Here is a 17,409-nt window from a genome sequence, read left to right as displayed (position 1 = left end):
GCACATTGGCCTCTTCACATCAAATAGCACACCCTCGCCCGCCTGCTTCGTCGCTGACACCGCCGACATTTTTTCCGATAAAAAGATAGTTCTAGCGTACACAGATAAAAGAAAAGACCAACTACTCGTCGCTTTCCGAATCTGACTCGGTAATGTCCTCCTCCGACGTCTGAATGTAGGTATCAGCATGCTGCTCGTCTTCGAAGTCCCAACCCGACATTTCTCGTAGCTTCAGTTTCAATTGAGCGGTCTGCTTCCGCGAACGCTTGTCCTCCCGATAGGCGGCTCACACCGTCCTCCTCGCGTCCCTCTCCGTCCTCCTTTGCTTGTAGAACTGGCGCACGTCAACGATGTCCTGTGGGAAGCGTTCGCGCCACACCACCATGGCTTCCACGTCCATCTCGGCGATAGCGAGGCGACGTTGCCGCCTCTGGTGGACACGACGATCCTCGTCGGTGAAAAGCCGCGGGAGAGGCGCGAGATCCTGTGCCCGTTGGCTCGACACGTTGGGAAAATTCATATCCCGACGAGGCCTCAGGAGGCGCCACGCCGCCACGTCGTGCGTGCGGGCTGCCTCCTCTGCGGTGTCGAAGGTGCCGAGGATGAGGCGTTTCTCGCGAAACCAGATCTCGGAGGAGAGGGCGCCAGAGCGGTGCTCGCGGACTCCGCGAAAATCCGAAGCGCCCAGGTGGCGCATCGACATGGTGGCGCAGAGGCGACGAGGCTAGTGAGAGGGGGCGAGACGAGTGGGCGGCGGTTAAAGCATGGAGGGAGCGCCTCCTTATAACGAGCGTCGGCCGCGGCGCGCGCGCGGACCTTTCCCGCGCGCTGGAGCACCAAAACCAACGTGCGCTAGGCCGCTTTTCTCCGTGCGCGTGAACCTTTCCCGCGCGCTGGAGCGCCAAAATCAGTGCGACGGCATGGCCGCTGGCATGATCTAAAACACGCACGGTCCTGAAATGGGTTGACCCGTTGGACGCACTGCCGTCCCAAATTTAAAAGAGGACGGACGGCGGACGGGCGGCCGACCCAAACGGACAAAAACATCATCCGTTTGGGTCAGCCCGTTGGAATTGCTCTAACATTCAAAAGCAAACAGGTTTTAGTATGTTGTTTGTTTTTTAAAAAATGTTGGTTGTTTGGTTGCAAGATCTCCATTTGTTTTTTGTACTATTTGAAAGACCGCACGCACTCCCCGTCAACATAAGTAAAAAAAGCAAACTTTGTTGGTAAATTTCAGATGGAGGCCACGTACAGCATCACGTGTATGCCTCGTCCAATCTAGTCAAATTCGCTGGCAAGCCTATCCTCATCTCTTTTCCTCACCCATCATCCATCGACCTCCTCGTCCTCCTCTCCTCTCGTTCATAGTGCCGTCCACCAGGAGAGAACCCGTTCCCTTGCCCGATCCGGTGCCCGCTCGCCACCCGCTGTTGCCGTTTTACTCTCAACCCTCTAGCTCCCGTTTTACTCTCAACCCTCTAGCTCCCGTGCATCTCTTTCTCTGGCTGCTCATGCCGCCGCTTTGGTGCGCGGCACCGCTGGCTCGTTCGGCATCATCTGCTCCAGAGGATCCCGCGGCCGATGGCGGTTGCCGATTGTGCTAATCCCGATCCCGATTTCCCAAATCTTTCTTCATTTGTGGGATTAATTCCTTCGTTCTGCTCCCTTCATACTTTTGTTGATTTCTGATACGGCAAAATCGCTGGCAAATATAAATTGAGTGGATTATACGCAAAGGAGCGAGGTGGGACTATTTCTGAGTTCTAATAATAGTATTTTTCGCTACTCGTCTAATCATCATTTAAAAAAAAGTGCGGGCCATGGTGACGAGCAAACTCACGTCTCAGTCCAGCAACGGACGGGACCTACTCCATGAGGCAAAAGGAGTGCGGGTTCTATTATGAAAAAATACACGAACTTTTTACTTTTATAAAAACGCCGCGACGGTGAACCTGGAGACTCAATCCGTGCTTTATTATTAGGGAGATATGACTCTACATGAATGCCTCCGGCGGTGTACCGGGATATACAATGAATCAAGAGTGACATGTATGAAAGAATTATGAACGGTGGCTTTGCCATAAATACGATGTGAACTACATGATCATGCTAGCAATATGACAATGATGGAGCGTGTCATAATGAACGGAATGGTGGAAAGTTGCATGGCAATATATCACGGAATGATTATGGAAATGCCATGATAGGTAGGTATGGTGGCTGTTTTGAAGATGGTATTTCGTGGGTGTATGATACCGGCGAAAAGTGTGCAGTATTAAAGAGGCTAGCAATGGTGGAAGGAAGGAAAGTGCGTATAATCCATGGACTCAACATTAGTCATAAAGAACTCATAAACTTATTGCAAAAATCTAGAAGTTATCAAAGCAAAGTAATACGCACATGCTCCTAGGGGGATAGATTGGTAGGAAAAGACCATCGCTCGTCCCCGACCGCCACTCATAAGGAAGACAATCAATAAATAAATCATGCTCCGACTTCATCACATAACGGTTCACCATACGTGCATGCTACGGGAATCACAAACTTTAACACAATAATTTCTCAAATTCACAACTACTCAACTAGCATGACTCTAATATCACCATCCTCATATCTCAAAACAATTATCAAGCATCAATTTTTTTTCTTAGTATTCAACGCACTCAAAAGAAAGTTTTACAAATCTTGAATACCAAGCATATTATTATTAAGAAAATTACCATGCTATTAAGACTATCAAAATAATCCAAGTGAAGCATGAGAGATCAATAGTTTCTATAAAACAAATCCACCACCGTGCTCTAAAAGATATAAGTGAAGCACTAGAGCAAAATTATATAACTCAAAAGATATAAGTGAAGCACATAGAGTATTCTATCAAATTCCAAATTATGTTGGCTCTCTCAAAAGGTGTGTACAGCAAGGATGATTGTGGTAGACTAACAAGAAAAGACTCAAATCATAAAAGATGCTCCAAGCAAAACACAGATCATGTGGTGAATAAAAATATAGCTCCAAGTAAAGTTACCGATAGAAGTAGACGAAAGAGGGGATGCCTTCCGGGGCATCCCCAAGCTTTGGATTTTAGGTGTCCTTAGATTATCTTGGGGGTGCCATGGGCATACCCAAGCTTAGGATCTTGCCACTCCTTGTTCCATAATCCATCAAATCTTTATCCAAAACTTGAAAACTCCACAACACAAAACTTAAAGTAGAAAATCTCGTGAGCTCCGTTAGCGAAAGAAAACAAAAGACCACTTCAAGGTACTGTAATGAACTGATTATTTATTTATATGTGTGTTATACCTACTGTATTCCAACTTCTCTATGGTTCATAAACTATTTTACTAGCCAAAGATTCATCAAAATAAGCAAACAACACACGAAAAAACAGAATCTGTCAAAAAGAGAACAGTCTGTAGTAATCTGTAGCTAGCGCAAGATCTGGAACCCCAAAAATTCTAAAATAAATTGCGGGACGTGCGAAATTTATATATTAATCATCTGCAAAAATAATTAACTAAATAGCACTCTCCAAATAAAACTGACAGCAGTTCTTGTGAGCACTAAAGTTTCTGTTTTTTACAGCAAGTTCAACAAGACTTTCCCCAAGTCTTCCCAACGGTTCTACTTGGCACAAACACTAATTAAACACAAAAAACACAACCAAAACAGAGGCTAAAAAATTTATTTATTACTAAACAGGAGCAAAAATCAAGGAATAAAAATAAAATTGGGTTGCCTCCCAACAAGCGCTATTGTTTAACACCCCTAGCTAGGCATGACAAGCAAGAATAGATCTAGGTATTGCCATCTTTGGTAGGCAATCCATAAGTGGCTCTCATGATAGATTCATATGGTAATTTTATTTTATTTCTAGGTAAGTGTTCCATGCCCTTTTTAATGGAAATTGGAATCTAATATTCCCTTCCTTCATATCAATAATTGCACCAACCGTTCTAGGGAAAGGTCTACCGAGAATAATAGGGCAAGAAGGATTGCAATCTATATCAAGAACGATAAAATCTACGGGCACATAATTCCTATTTGCAACAATAAGAACATCATTAATTCTTCTCATAGGTTTATTAATAGTGGAATCCGCAAGATGCAAGTTTAGAGAGCAATCATCAAAATTACGGAAATCTAGCAAATCACACAAAGTTTTGGGAATAGTAGAGACACTAGCACCCAAATCACACAAAGCATAAAACTCATGATCTTTAATTTTAATTTTAATAGTTGGTTCCCACTCATCACAATTTTTTCGTGGGATAGAAACTTCCAATTCAAGTTTTTCTTCATAAGATTGCATTAAGGTATCAATGATATGTTTAGTAAACGCTTTATTTTGACTATAAGTGTGAGGAGAATTTAGCACGGATTACAACAAGGAAATACAATCAACCAAAGAGCAATTTTCATAGTTAAATTCCTTTAAATCCATAATAGTGGGTTTAGCAATATCTAGGGTTTTAATTTCTTCAATCCCACTTTTACCAAATTTAGCATCAAGATCAAAAGATTCAGAATTTTTGGAATGCCTTCTAGGTGGAGGTGGATCATATTCAGTCCCATCATTATCAAGATTCATATTGCAAAAAAAGATTTAATAGGGGACACATCAATAACTTTTAGATCTTCATCATTATTTTCATAGGAACTAGAAGAACACACTTTTATAAAGGCATCTTTCTTAGCACGCATCCTAGCGGTTCTTTCTTTGCACTCATCAATGGAAATTCTCATGGCTTTGAGAGACTGATTGATATCATGCTTAGGAGGAATAGATCTAAGCTTTAAAGAATCAACATTAAGAGCAATTCTATCAACGTTCCTAGCCAAATCATCAATCTTAAGCAATTTTTCTTCAATCAAAGTATTAAAATTCTTTTGCGAAGTAATAAATTCTTTAATATTAGATTCAAAATCAGAGGGCATCTTATTATAATTTCCATAAGAATTGTTGTAGGAATTACCATAATTATTAGAGGGATTACTAGGATAAGGCCTAGAGTTGAAGTTTCCTCTATAAGCGTTGTTACCAAAATTGTTCCTACCAACAAAATTCACATCCATAGATTCATTATTATTCTCAATCAAAGTAGACAAGGGCACATCATTAGGATCAGAAGAAACACTCTTATTAGCAAATAATTTCATAAGTTCATCCATCTTTCCATTGAAAACATTAATTTCTTCTATCGCATGCACCTTTTTAGTAGATCTTTCAGTATGCCATTGAGAATAATTGACCATAATATTATCTAGGAGCTTAGTAGCTTCTCCTAAAGTGATTTCCATAAAAGTGCCTCCCGCGGCCGAATCTAAAAGATTTCTAGAAGCAAAATTCAATCCAGCATAAATTTTTTGTATAATCATCCACAAATTTAAACCATGAGTAGGGCAATTACGTATCATTAGTTTCATCCTCTCCCGAGCTTGTGCAACATGTTCATGATCAAGTTGCTTAAAATTCATAATATCGTTTCTAAGAGAGATAATCTTAGCGGGACGAAAATACTTAGAGATAAAAGCATCTTTGCACTTGTTCCATGAATCAATACTATTTTTAGGAAAAGACGAAAACCAAGCTTTAGCACGATCTCTAAGCGAAAAGAAATAGCTTCAATTTAACAATATCATTATCGACATCTTTCTTCTTTTGCATGTCACACAAATCAATGAAACTATTAAGATGGGTAGTGGCATCTTCACTAGGAAGGCCGGAGAATGGATCTTTCATGACAAGATTCAGCAAAGCAGTATTAATTTCACAAGATTCAGTATCGGTAAGAGGAGCAATCGGAGTGCTAAGGAAATCATTGTTGTTGGTATTGGTGAAGTCACACAATTTAGTATTATGTTGAGCCATCACGACAAATAAGCAATCCAACACACGAGCAAACAAAAAGCAGACGGGTAAAAGAGGCAAATAGAGAGGGAGGATAGAGAGAGAGAGAGGGCGAATAAACGGCAAGGGTGAAGTGAGGGAGAGGAAAACGAGAGGAAAATGACAAATAATGTAATGCGGGAGATAGGGATTGTGATGGGTACTTGGTATGTTGAATTTGGCGCAGACTCCCTGACAACGGCGCCAGAAATTCTTCTTGCTACCTCTTGAGCACTGCGTTGGATTTCCCCGAAGAGGAGAGGATGATGCAGCAAAGTAGCGTAAGTATTTCCCTCAGTTTTTGAGAACCAAGGTATCAATCCAGTGGGAGGCTACGCGCGAGTCCCTCGTACCTACACAAAAACAATAGCTCAACGCAACCAACGCGCTTAGGGGTTGTCAATCCCTTCACGGTCACTTACGAAAGTGAGATCTGATAGAGATGATAAATAATATTTTTTTTGTATTTTTGGTATAGAGATGCAAAGTGAAAAGTAAAAGCAAAGCAATAATAAAGTGATGGAGATTGCTATGATGAGAAAGAGACCCGGGGGCCATAGGTTTCACTAGTGGCTTCTCTCAAGAGCATAAGTATTCTACGGTGGGTGAACAAATTACTGTTGAGCAATTGACAGAATTGAGCATAGTTATGAGAATATCTAGGTATGATCATGTATATAGGCATCACGTCCGAGACAAGTAGACTGACTCCTGCCTGCATCTACTACTATTACTCCACTCATCGACCGCTATCCAGCATGCATCTAGAGTATTAAGTTAAAAACAGAGTAACGCCTTAAGCAAGATGACATGATGTAGAGGGATAGTTTCATGCAATATGATAAAAACCCCATGTTGTTATCCTCGATAGCAGCAATACAATACGTGCCTTGCTGCCCCTTCTGTCACTGGGAAAGGACACCGCAAGATCGAACCCAAAGCTAAGTACTTCTCCCATGGCAAGAACAACCAATCTAGTAGGCCAAACCAAACTGATAATTCGAAGAGACTTGCAAAGATAACCAATCATACATCAAAGAATTCAGAGAAGATTCAAATATTATTCATAGATAGACTTGATCATAAACCCACGATTCATCGGTCTCAACAAACACACCGCAAAAAGAAGATTACATCGAATAGATCTCCACGAGAGAGGGGGAGAACATTGTATTGAGATCCAAAAAGAGAGAAGAAGCCATCTAGCTACTAACTATGGACCCGTAGGTCTGAACTAAACTACTCACACTACATCGGAGGGGCTTTGATGATGATGTAGAAGCCCTCCGTGATCGATGCTCCTCCGGCGGAGCTCCGGAACAGGCCCCAAGATGGGATCTCGTGGATACAGAAAGTTGTGGCGGTGGAATTAGGTTTTTGGCTCCGTATCTGATCGTTTGGGGGTACATGGATATATATAGGAGGACGAAGTACGTCGGTGGAGCAACAGGGGGCCCACGAGGGTGAAGGGCGAGCCTGGGGGGGGGGGGGCAGGCGCGCCCCCTACCTCGTGGCCTCCTGTTAATTGGCTTGAGGTAGGGTCCAAGTCTCCTGAGTTGTATCCGGTGAGAAAATCACGTTCCCGAAGGTTTCATTCCGTTTGGACTCCGTTTGATATTCCTTTTCTTCGAAACCCTAAAACAGGCAAAAAACAGCAATTCGGGGCTGGGCCTCCGGTTAATAGGTTAGTCCCAAAAATAATATAAAAGTGGATAATAAATCCCAATAATGTCCAAAACAGTAGATAATATAGCATGGAGCAATCAAAAATTGTAGATACGTTGGAGACGTATCACGGGCCCCGGCAACCACGGCAGGCTGCTGCGCCTTCACCCCCGAGCTGCGCAGCGTTGCCTGGCCAGGCATGTTCAAGCCAGATCTGCCTCCTCGGTACGACGGCACCGCCAACCCCGCGGAGTTCCTGCAGCTCTATGAGTTGAGCATCGAAGCGGCCAACAGCGATGAAAAAGTCATGGCGAACTGGTTTCCCATGGCTCTCAAGGATGGGGCCCGCTCCTGGGTCCTGAACCTGCAGCACGGCTCGATCTCTGTCAGCGTTCTGGGAACGGGGGTCCCCAGACTTGCCTGCCTGCGGCCTACGGCGTGGCTCAAAGGGGGGCCTAGCACAACCCTTCTTCACCAACACAAACCCAAGACCCTCGCGAGGGGCCAAGCCTCGCGGGGCGGACGACGCGGAGCTTCCTCAGGCATGACCTCGTCAGGCTGGCTCACGAGGAGGCGGAGAGATCAAGGCGGGGTACCTCACGAGGTGCCCATGACGCAAGCCATGACAACTCAGGGCGCCAGGCGGTGCCAGCCCGCGCAGCGTCCTCCTTTCCTCTTTGGTGCAAAGGGGGCAAGCGCAGCCGCGGAGTACCGAGGCATTAGGCAAAGGTTGCCATTTCGGTGCAACGAGACCAAGACCAGGAGGACTACGAGACAGAGGTCACCGTGGAGCCCAAGACGGAGTCATCACCAGAGCTTTGCGCAGGAGAAGACTACTTTTGTCAGGATAGCTAATACTTGATGTCCCCCTTCAAATTAGCCTGCCATTGTTGGCTCCCTTCCCGCTCAATATTTGGGGAGAGGACCAGGGCCTCTATAAATAGGACCAGCCACCCACATAGCTGGAGGGACGAAGACGAAGACAAAGACGAAGATGAAGACGAAGACGAAAAGAGAGAAAATGAGAGAGAAAAAGGTGGCTGAACTCCTCCCAGCAGTTCATCGCCTCAGCCAAGAACAGACCCTCGCGAGGCTGTTCTTCCTTGTATTGTTCATCATCATCAGCCCAAGAGGCAATCCACACATGACACACTGGAGTAGGGTATTACACCACAACGGTGGCCCGAACCAGTATAAACCCTGTGTCTCTTGTGTTGTTCTTTCCTTAGTTTAGATCCTAGCACGGCGGAGGGGTGCAGGAAGGTAGGAGGCGAAATCTCCGCGCGCACCCCAGTGTTCGAACCTCAAGGGTCTGCCGGAACCCGAAATCCGACAATCTCCTCCTGGGATGAGATGCACGACCGCTTTGTTGCCAACTTCCAGGGCACTCGTGACCGCCCACCGGTCGCGGGCGACCTATGCCGCATGAACCAACAGCCAGGAGAGACCCTCCAGAAGTACATCCAGCGCTTCAACAGCACATGCCTCAAGATCCCCAAGGTCACGGACGAGGCCATCATCTCAGCGTATTCCGACGGCGTCCGCGACGTCAAGATGAAGGAAGAGCTGGCTATCCATGAGGAGCTTTGCACATCTCAGGAGCTGTTCAACCTGGCGACCAGGTGCGCGAGAGCTGAGGAGGGGCGCCTCTCTCTCCTTGAGCTGCCAGCTGCAGGAGTGGAGGAAAAGAAGGCCAAGGCCAAGGACGTGAAGCGCAAAGAGGCAGTAGTGCTCGGAGCAGAGCCCGACACCAAGAGAGGCAGAGATCAGCCCGAGTCATCCAAGAACGGCCGCCCATTCTGCGCCTTCCACAACCTGAATACCCACAACACCAGCGACTGTCAAGAGCTTAGAGCCATTCGGGAAGGACGCTTCGGCCGATGCCCCGACCGCAACGACTGGGGCTACGGCCGCAGAGGCGGACACTAGGACGACCGTGGCCCGCGCCAGGAGTGGCATGACCGGCCTCGTGAGGACCGCTGCCAGGACCAACCTCGCGAGGGCGCCTGGAGGGACCCGCCTCGTGAGGAGCGCCCCCAGGGCAACGCTGGTCTTCCCCTGTTGCCGCCGCCAAGGAGGAACAACAACCATCACTAGGACGAGGGGGCTGGGGGCTTGCAGGAGCCGCGCGCAGTCGCTTGCATCTTGGGCGGCACTCAGGCCCCAGCCTCTCAGCGCATATTCAAATAGTTTGCTCGCGAGGTGAACGCAACGCTCCCCTAGCTCGAGGCCACGCACCTGCTCCGGTGGTCCCAAATGCGCCATCACCTTCAGCTCGGCCGACCAGCTCAAGTGTGCAGCCACCGCTGGCACACTCCCTATGTTGTGCTCCCCAGTCATCAGCAATGTGCAAGTCACCAAGACTCTCATCGACGGCGGCGCAGGGCTCAACGTCCTATCCGCCGACATATTCAACAACCTCCAAGTGACCTATGAGTAGCTCCAGCCAACCAAGACTTTCTCAGGAGTGACTAATGGTTCCACCACACCAATAGGGCAGGTCCGCCTGCCTGTCACCTTCGGGAAGTGCAAGAATTACCGCACCGAGCTCATCGACGTTGATGTCGCACACATCCGCCTACCGTACAATGCCATCCTCGGGTATCCAGCCCTGGCCAAGTTCATGCCAGTCACTCACCACGGCTACAACGTTTTCAAGATGCCAGGAAGAGGGGGGATCATCACGGTCCCATGTGAAGAAAGGGATGCGGTGTGCTCCCTTGAGCGCGCCTTCCAAGCCGCGGCAATCGACAACCCTGACAACAGAAGTGAAGGCCCTTCGGAGACCATCCCCAAGAAGAAGCTACCACGCCGTGTAGGACCCCAAGAAGATAGCATCGCATGAGGAGCCTTGTCAGGATCGGCGCCCGCCCAAGGGGCGCCTCCCTCCACCGCATAGGAAAGCGCGCCCGGCGCCCTCCTCAAGCAAGGCTCGGGGGCTCTCTTCTGGAGGGCCTCGGACCTTGCCAATCTCATGAGGGAGTCGCTCGGGCACCACTTGGAAGAGTGCTTCACGGCACGTGTTCCTTAGGAGAGCATGGGGCAAGGGATGCCCACCACCCAGGAGTTCATCACCAAGACCACCCAAGAGCTACAAGACGCAAGAGCCATGCATGGCGACAGCCGCTCACGGAGTGTGGCTCACCACCTAGGCGAGGGTGCTGAGCTGCGCGCCTGCGTCGACATCCCAGGGCTCAACAGGGTCGCATCTCAGGAACGCTTCTGGCCATCACGCGCGGGCCGCTATGAGGGTCCACCACACATCTTTGTTCGCATGCCCTTCGGCTTGCCAAGCGTGGCGTCGGCCCATCGAGACAATGTGCGACAAGTCCTGGCGGCTCAGGAGGCCAGGTTCCACGCCGTTCTAGAGGAGATGGCGACGGCCTTCAGGGAACCTCCTAAGCTCCCAGAGCCTCCCGAGGCTTAGGGTCCCGGTGGCTCATGAGGAGTCATTCCTTCAACACGTGGCTTTAGCTGCACCAGCTCTACTTCATCTACAGACCCAGGTGAAATCTTCCAAGTTCATTTAAGCTGGGAGCGCCCCTCGGGCTGCACTATTCCCAGGCCACATGGGTCCGTCCCTGTGGCATGTATCCCTTCTGCTTATGTTTCTAAGCTTACCTCACTGGGGGCGCCCCTCGGGCTGCATCATCCCCACGCCGCTCGGGCCAGACCCAGTGGCATGTACCTTCCTACATTTATCCCATACAATCTGCTCTTCATGCTTAACCTGCTAACTGCTATCACCTATTTGATCACCGCCCGCCACGGGTCCGTTCGCCCCGTGCAATTTGCTTGCACTTTAAAAGGGGGGCTCCTGAGCATTGCGACTCAGGAGCTCTTACTGGCTCTCCAGCCCTCACCCCCTGGCCTTGACAACGGCACTGCGACCTGGCATACCAGCAGTGGCTGAGCTCGCTCGAGGGCCGGGACATGAGGACGTAGAGTGCTTGCATCTAACCGCCTTGCAGGGACATACAATCACCAAGACTCAAGACCAGGCACAACCCGCCTTGAGGTAGGGCCTCGTGAGTCCCGTTGTTGGTGTCAAAACCGGCGGATCTCGGTTACGGGGTCCCGAACTGTGCGTCTAGGCCGGATGGTAACAGGAGGCAAGGTACACGAAGTTTTACCCAGGTTCGGGCCCTCTTGATGGAGGTAAAACCCTTCGTCCTGCTTGATTAATATTGATGATATGGGTAGTACAAGAGTAGATCTACCACGAGATCGAAGAGGCTAAACCCTAGAAGCTAGCCTATGGTATGATTGTTGTTCTGTATGTTGTCCTACGGACTAAAACCCTTTGGTTTATATAGACACCGGAGAGGGTTAGGGTTACACAAAGTCGGTTACAATGGTAGGAGATCTACATATCCGTATCGCCAAGCTTGCCTTCCACGCCAAGGAAAGTCCCTTCCAGACACGGGACGAAGTCTTCAATCTCGTATCTTCATAGTCCAGGAGTCCGGCTGAAGGTATAGTCCGGCCATCCGGACACCCCCTAATCCAGGACTCCCTCAGTAGCCCCCGAACCAGGCTTCAATGATGATGAGTCCGACGCGCAGATTGTCTTCGACATTGCAAGGCGGGTTCTCCTCCAAATTCCATGTACCTGTTGAATAAAGTCCGGTTTCTTGTAAATGTTGCGCTCCTCGGCTTCTATGCCCAATAATGGCCATCTCCCACGTGTCAAACGAATATGAAAAGTCTGAGTGTTTTTACATCCACACCCCTAGCCGCGTAAATGAGCCACCCATTTAAGGGGACGAGGATTTAGATCCAAACAACACCTTCTCCCCTTCGCGAGTGTTCATCAGAGCGCATCCGACAAAGGTCCATACCACCATGGCCAGCCGTCGCAACAACTCCTTTCGCCCTTCCAGCCCTCAGCCTGGATATTGGGAGAGATGCTTCATCCCGCATAGCGAGCTAGTGACGCTCCAGACCAAGGGATTTCTCCCCCCGGCCTATATGGTCCCGGTTCGAGCCGGTCTTGCCATCTATAATGGCGGAGAGCAAGCGGAGAGTGCCCCTAATCCCTCCAAAGGAGAGCGGGTGTGCCTCGTCCCTTATTTAATAAGAGGGCTCGGATTTCCTATCCATCCATTTCTCCGGGGGCTCCTGGAGTTTTATAGCCTCCAGCTACACAATCTCACGCCTGCCTCCATATTGCATATCGCGGGCTTCGTAGCCCTCTGCGAGCTGTTCTTGGGTGTTGAGGCTCATTTTAGGCTGTGGAAAGAGCTATTCTGCCTTGTGCCCCATTCTCAGAAGGGGTCGATATTTCAAGTGGGCGGAGCCGAAATGTGGCGCATCACCGGGACCGGATATCTATCCGGAACCCCAAAGAAGGCGTTCGAGGACTGGCCTTCGGAATGGTTTTACATAGAGGATGTCCCGCTGCCGAATCCTGTCCGGATCAGCCTCCCTGAGTTCGACAGTGCTCCACTAAAGAAGCGCCTAAGTTGGCGTCCACGGAGCCCTCAGAGGGAAAGTGACAAGGATGTCCATTACCAGATGGGCCGGATAAGATTGTTAGCTCATTTTGGACTGACCATGATCGGGGTCATGGCCGCATGCATCATGCGAGGGGTGCAGCCGCTAAAGTACAGAGGCCACCCCATGTGGGATTTCAATAGGGAGGACGATGCCACCCGCTACAGCCGTAAGGGACCGGATTCGGCTGCGGCCCTAACAAAGACCTTGTTTGCTTTGTACAAGGGAGAAGAGGAGGAATTTCTCCGCGTCAACCCACAGGGTGGATTCTCTATGTACAATCCCCCAAGCTGGGTAAGTGGTTTAGTTGCCCATCCGTTTTATATTCCCATTGTTAAATACTCAGTCTGACGACTTTAACGCAAGAACTGCGCCAGGCTGTTAAAGAAATAAACAGCCCTCCTCCAAAACCCGAGGACCCAGGACAGTCCCTCGACCCGGCCTCTCAAGAGGATCCGGACTTATCTGTGGAGCTGATTGATGGAGTGTTCCATCAATTGAGCAAGGACAACGCCTTGGTGGCCATTACGGCCGATTACCCAGGGCTAATCCCGGCCTCCTAGGTAACTGAGATCAAAGTCCCAGTACCCCGAATAGGGGTCCGCCCTCTCGTGTTTTCAGTTTCCTGATTACAACCGAGCTTTGCAGGGGAGGTTTTTGAGACGGGAGGCCGAACCTGCAGCGACAAGCCAACAAGGGGCTGCAGGGCCCCGTGGGCAGAAAAGAAGTGCAGTCCGGACCGAGGCGTCAGCGCAAAGGTATGGCGCGCCCCCTTATCCCAGGTGTTATACCTTCAAGGCATATTAACACTCGTGCTCTCTTCAGGACAAAGAGACCTCGCCGGACTATATCCGGAGAGGCTGCCAATTGCGCCTCCACCAGCCAGGCTCCGAAGCCTGGTCCGGAGGCGGAGGCGAACACAAGGCGCGCACCGGACGCTCCTCCGACGGAGGATGTGGACAGGTTGTCTGCCACCAACTCTGAGGTGGAGAGTGCCATGAACCACAGGCGTCGTCGGACAATTCTTTGCGACGCTTGTTTCTCCCGAGAGGCATTAGATGCCTTCAATTCAGGAGATGCGTACCTCCGTGCCGCTCAAAATGGTCTAGCCATAGCCACGGAGGAATATGTAAGAAAATATTGGTAATTATATATATACCAGTAGCCCCCGCGACTTGAAACAGTTAGAATAACTGATTTAAGGATCATTTGTTATGCAGGTTCTTACAGAAAAGAATTCCCTACTGTCCCAGGAGCTGGAAGAGTGCAAAGCCCAACTTGAGGCCGCACTAGCCACGGCAGGGGAGCCCAAGGAGACCCCCTCTGGTAATATACACTTCGAAAGATAAGTATTTTGCGAAGCACGGCATGGGTGCGAATCTGACAAATGAAATTGCAGATGGCGCCGGATTGATTCCGGAAAGGCAACAACTCCTACGCCAGCTAAAGGCTGGTGAGAAGGTGCTGACAAAGGTGAGGCGGGAGAAGAACAATCTCCAAGATGCCAACACCAAGCTGAGCGTCGACCTAAAAGATGTTCGTGCCCAGTTGTCGGACTCCGTTAAGGAGAATCAGCGGCTTCGGCGCGGCATATTTAGTAAGTGCTTGAATGAACCTTTGTAAAAAAGTTCAGCGGGGAAGTCGACTAACAGAGTAATGTCTGTAGGTGTGCTAACAGGTCGTCCTGCAGAGGAGATGCCCGGTTCTACGGGTGACCTTCTTCCCGAGCTCTCGCAACTGCTCGAGCGAGTTCGGTGGGTGATGCAAGGTGTCGCCCAGGCCACGGAGATCTTGCGGAGAAGCTAAAGGGAGCACAACGGCGCTTCTGATTGTGGAAGATATCGGCCTGCCGTCAAGGCGCTAGGGAGGCATGGGCCATGGTGAACACGCGGTACACAAAGGCTGACCCCAACCACATGGCCGAGGTCGGTCCTGTGGGGCCCGATGGGAAGGACATCCCTGTAAGCTTAGTATACGGCAAAGTAGAATTGGCCGCAAAGTATTCCCAGCAGGACTGTAAATTAAACAGCCTGTTAGATGGTATTGAAGAGGAATACAAGCAGTCAGAATGACTATGTAATTTAATTGACATTTATAATGCCTTCTAGCCGGATTGTAGATCGTTTGTCATGGCCGACCTTTTTGCTTCAGCCTCGGGACCTGACGGTCCAGAGTGTGTCCGAATTCCCATGCGGTTATATAAGAACCGGGGAATGCATGGAGACCAGGCGTAGGGGTCATTAGTGCGTGAACAGACAAGTGTCCGACTAGTTATGTTATATTACATGGTTAGTAAGAAACATCTTCTAGGGAGAATAGTTTCGTTAGGGGTTCCTTCCCTGGGAGGCATACCCTAAAGTGCATGCCCATTCTGCGAAAAAGACGCAGGAAAAAAAGCATTTGGGGGCGTGTAAATAAATAAGTGAAAAGATCATCTTTTAGGTCACCGACCAAATATTCCCTTAAGAACGCTAGCTTTCGGCTTCACCCAGTCTGAGGTACACATCCGGCTGATCCGGCAGTAACAATCGCAGAGGTGCTCCCTTTACCGCCTAGCCGAATAATCGGGAATGTAGGGGTAAGCACAGGAGCCAGGCAACCCAACTTGGCCAAAACTTAAGTCATATCGATGCATATAATGGTGAAATAAAAGGTACATGCGGAAGTGTAACGCATGTATTGGGCATGAAGCCCATATAAATAAGCTTCTGTTAAAAGAAGCCCCCAGGTTTAATGAGTGCGAATAGCACGTCATTTGATGAGCCTTTAAAGGCTATAAGAGAAAGGAAGGGGAGAAGGACAGAAATGTAAGACAGAAAGTATATAAAAAATGGACAGAGGAAGGAGACGAACACAGAGTCCGACACTAGGCATAGAATCTTCGGAGACGGGCTGCGTTCCATGGGTTCGGCTCGAGTTGGTTATCCGATGCATCTCGCAGGCAGTACGCTCCACCAGTCAGGACTTGGTCAATTATGAAGGGACCTTCCCACTTGGGCTTGAGTTTGTCCTTTTTCTTGTCCGGCAGGCGTAGAACTAATTCGCCAACGTTGTAATTTTTGGCCCGTACTTCTCTTCTTTGATATCTTCGAGCCTGCTGTTGATAGAATGCGGAACGGGCTTTTGCCACGTCACGCTCCTCCTCCCATGCATCCAAACTGCCCTGCCGATCGAGCTCGGCCTCTCTTTCTTCGTACATGCGCACTCGAGGTGAGTCATGAATTATGTTGCAAGGCAAAACTGCCTCTGCAGCGTACACCATAAAGAATGGTGTGTATCCGATGGTGCGATTCGGCGTGGTCCGTAGCCCCCAGAGTATGGAGTCGAGCTCCTCTACCCAGTGCGTGTTAGATTCCTTGAGGGACCGCACTAATCTGGGTTTGATGCCGCTCATGATAAGACCATTTGCATGTTCGACCTGGCCGTTAGTTTGTGGGTGATAGACGGAAGCATAATCCATCTTGATGCCCATGTTTTTGCACCAGAGTTTTACCTCGTCGGCCGTAAAGTTCGTGCCGTTATCAGTGATGATGCTGTGGGGGACGCCGTAACGGTGTACAACCCAAGATATAAAGTCTATCACCGGTCCGGATTCGGCCGTCTTAACAGGCTTGGCCTCTATCCATTTGGTGAACTTATCCACCATGACCAGTAAGTATTTTTTCTTGTGGGTTCCGCCTTTAAGGGGTCCAACCATGTCAAGCCCCCAGACCGCGAAGGGCCAAGTGATGGGGATAGTTTGGAGGGCGGTGGGTGGCATATGGCTTTGGTTTGCAAAGAGCTGGCAACCGACACATCATTGGACTAAGTCCCGGGCGTCTGCCCGGGCCGTCGGCTAATAAAAGCATGTACGGAAGGCCTTGCTTACAAGGGACCGAGCTGCAGCGTGATGACCGCCGAGTCCGGCATGAATTTCAGCCAGGAGGTTCCGCCCTTCCTCTTCAGAGATGCACCTTTGAAGGACTCCGGTAGTGCTTTTCTTATAAAGCTCTCCCTCGTGGACTTTGTAGGCTTTGGATCTCCGCACTATGCAGCGTGCCTCATTTTGGTCCTCGGGGAGTTCCTGCCTAGTAAGGTAGGCGAGGAATGGTTCTTTCCACGGGGCGATGATGGCCATTATTATGTGGGCTGAAGGTGTTATTTCATTGGCAGAGCCTCCGATTGTGTCAGAATGTTCGGTGTCGGGCAGTGCGGTTGGGTCCGGGCTGTTATTGTTCGGCTCCCCTTCCCATACTACGGATGGCTTGAATAGCCTTTCCAAGAAGATGTTGGGGGGGACTACATCGCGTTTTGCGCCGATGCGTGCCAGGACATCTTCCGCCTGATTATTTTCCCGGGCTATATGGTGAAAT

General features: G+C 49.3%; 1 protein-coding gene across 1 annotated transcript; it reads right to left on the bottom strand.

Moving 5' to 3' along the window:
- Positions 1-286: 286 nt before the first annotated feature.
- Positions 287-703, bottom strand: LOC147964616 (ethylene-responsive transcription factor ERF098-like). The gene has a single exon (XM_087530062.1). It carries the CDS (start codon positions 701-703, stop codon positions 287-289), a length of 417 nt encoding a protein of 138 aa, XP_087386188.1.
- Positions 704-17,409: the final 16,706 nt, after the last annotated feature.

The sequence above is a fragment of the Triticum urartu genome, chromosome 6A (assembly GCF_056163025.1).
Source record: "Triticum urartu cultivar PI428250 chromosome 6A, HENAU_Tu73, whole genome shotgun sequence".
NCBI lineage: Eukaryota > Viridiplantae > Streptophyta > Magnoliopsida > Poales > Poaceae > Triticum > Triticum urartu.
The sequence above is the reverse complement of the archived record's forward strand: the minus strand, read 5'-3'. Positions and strand labels throughout refer to the sequence as shown.

Excerpts from the sequence above, each read along its gene's own strand:
- LOC147964616 (XM_087530062.1), bottom strand. The coding sequence starts at position 703 with ATGTCGATGCGCCACCTGGGCGCTTCGGATTTTCGCGGAGTCCGCGAG.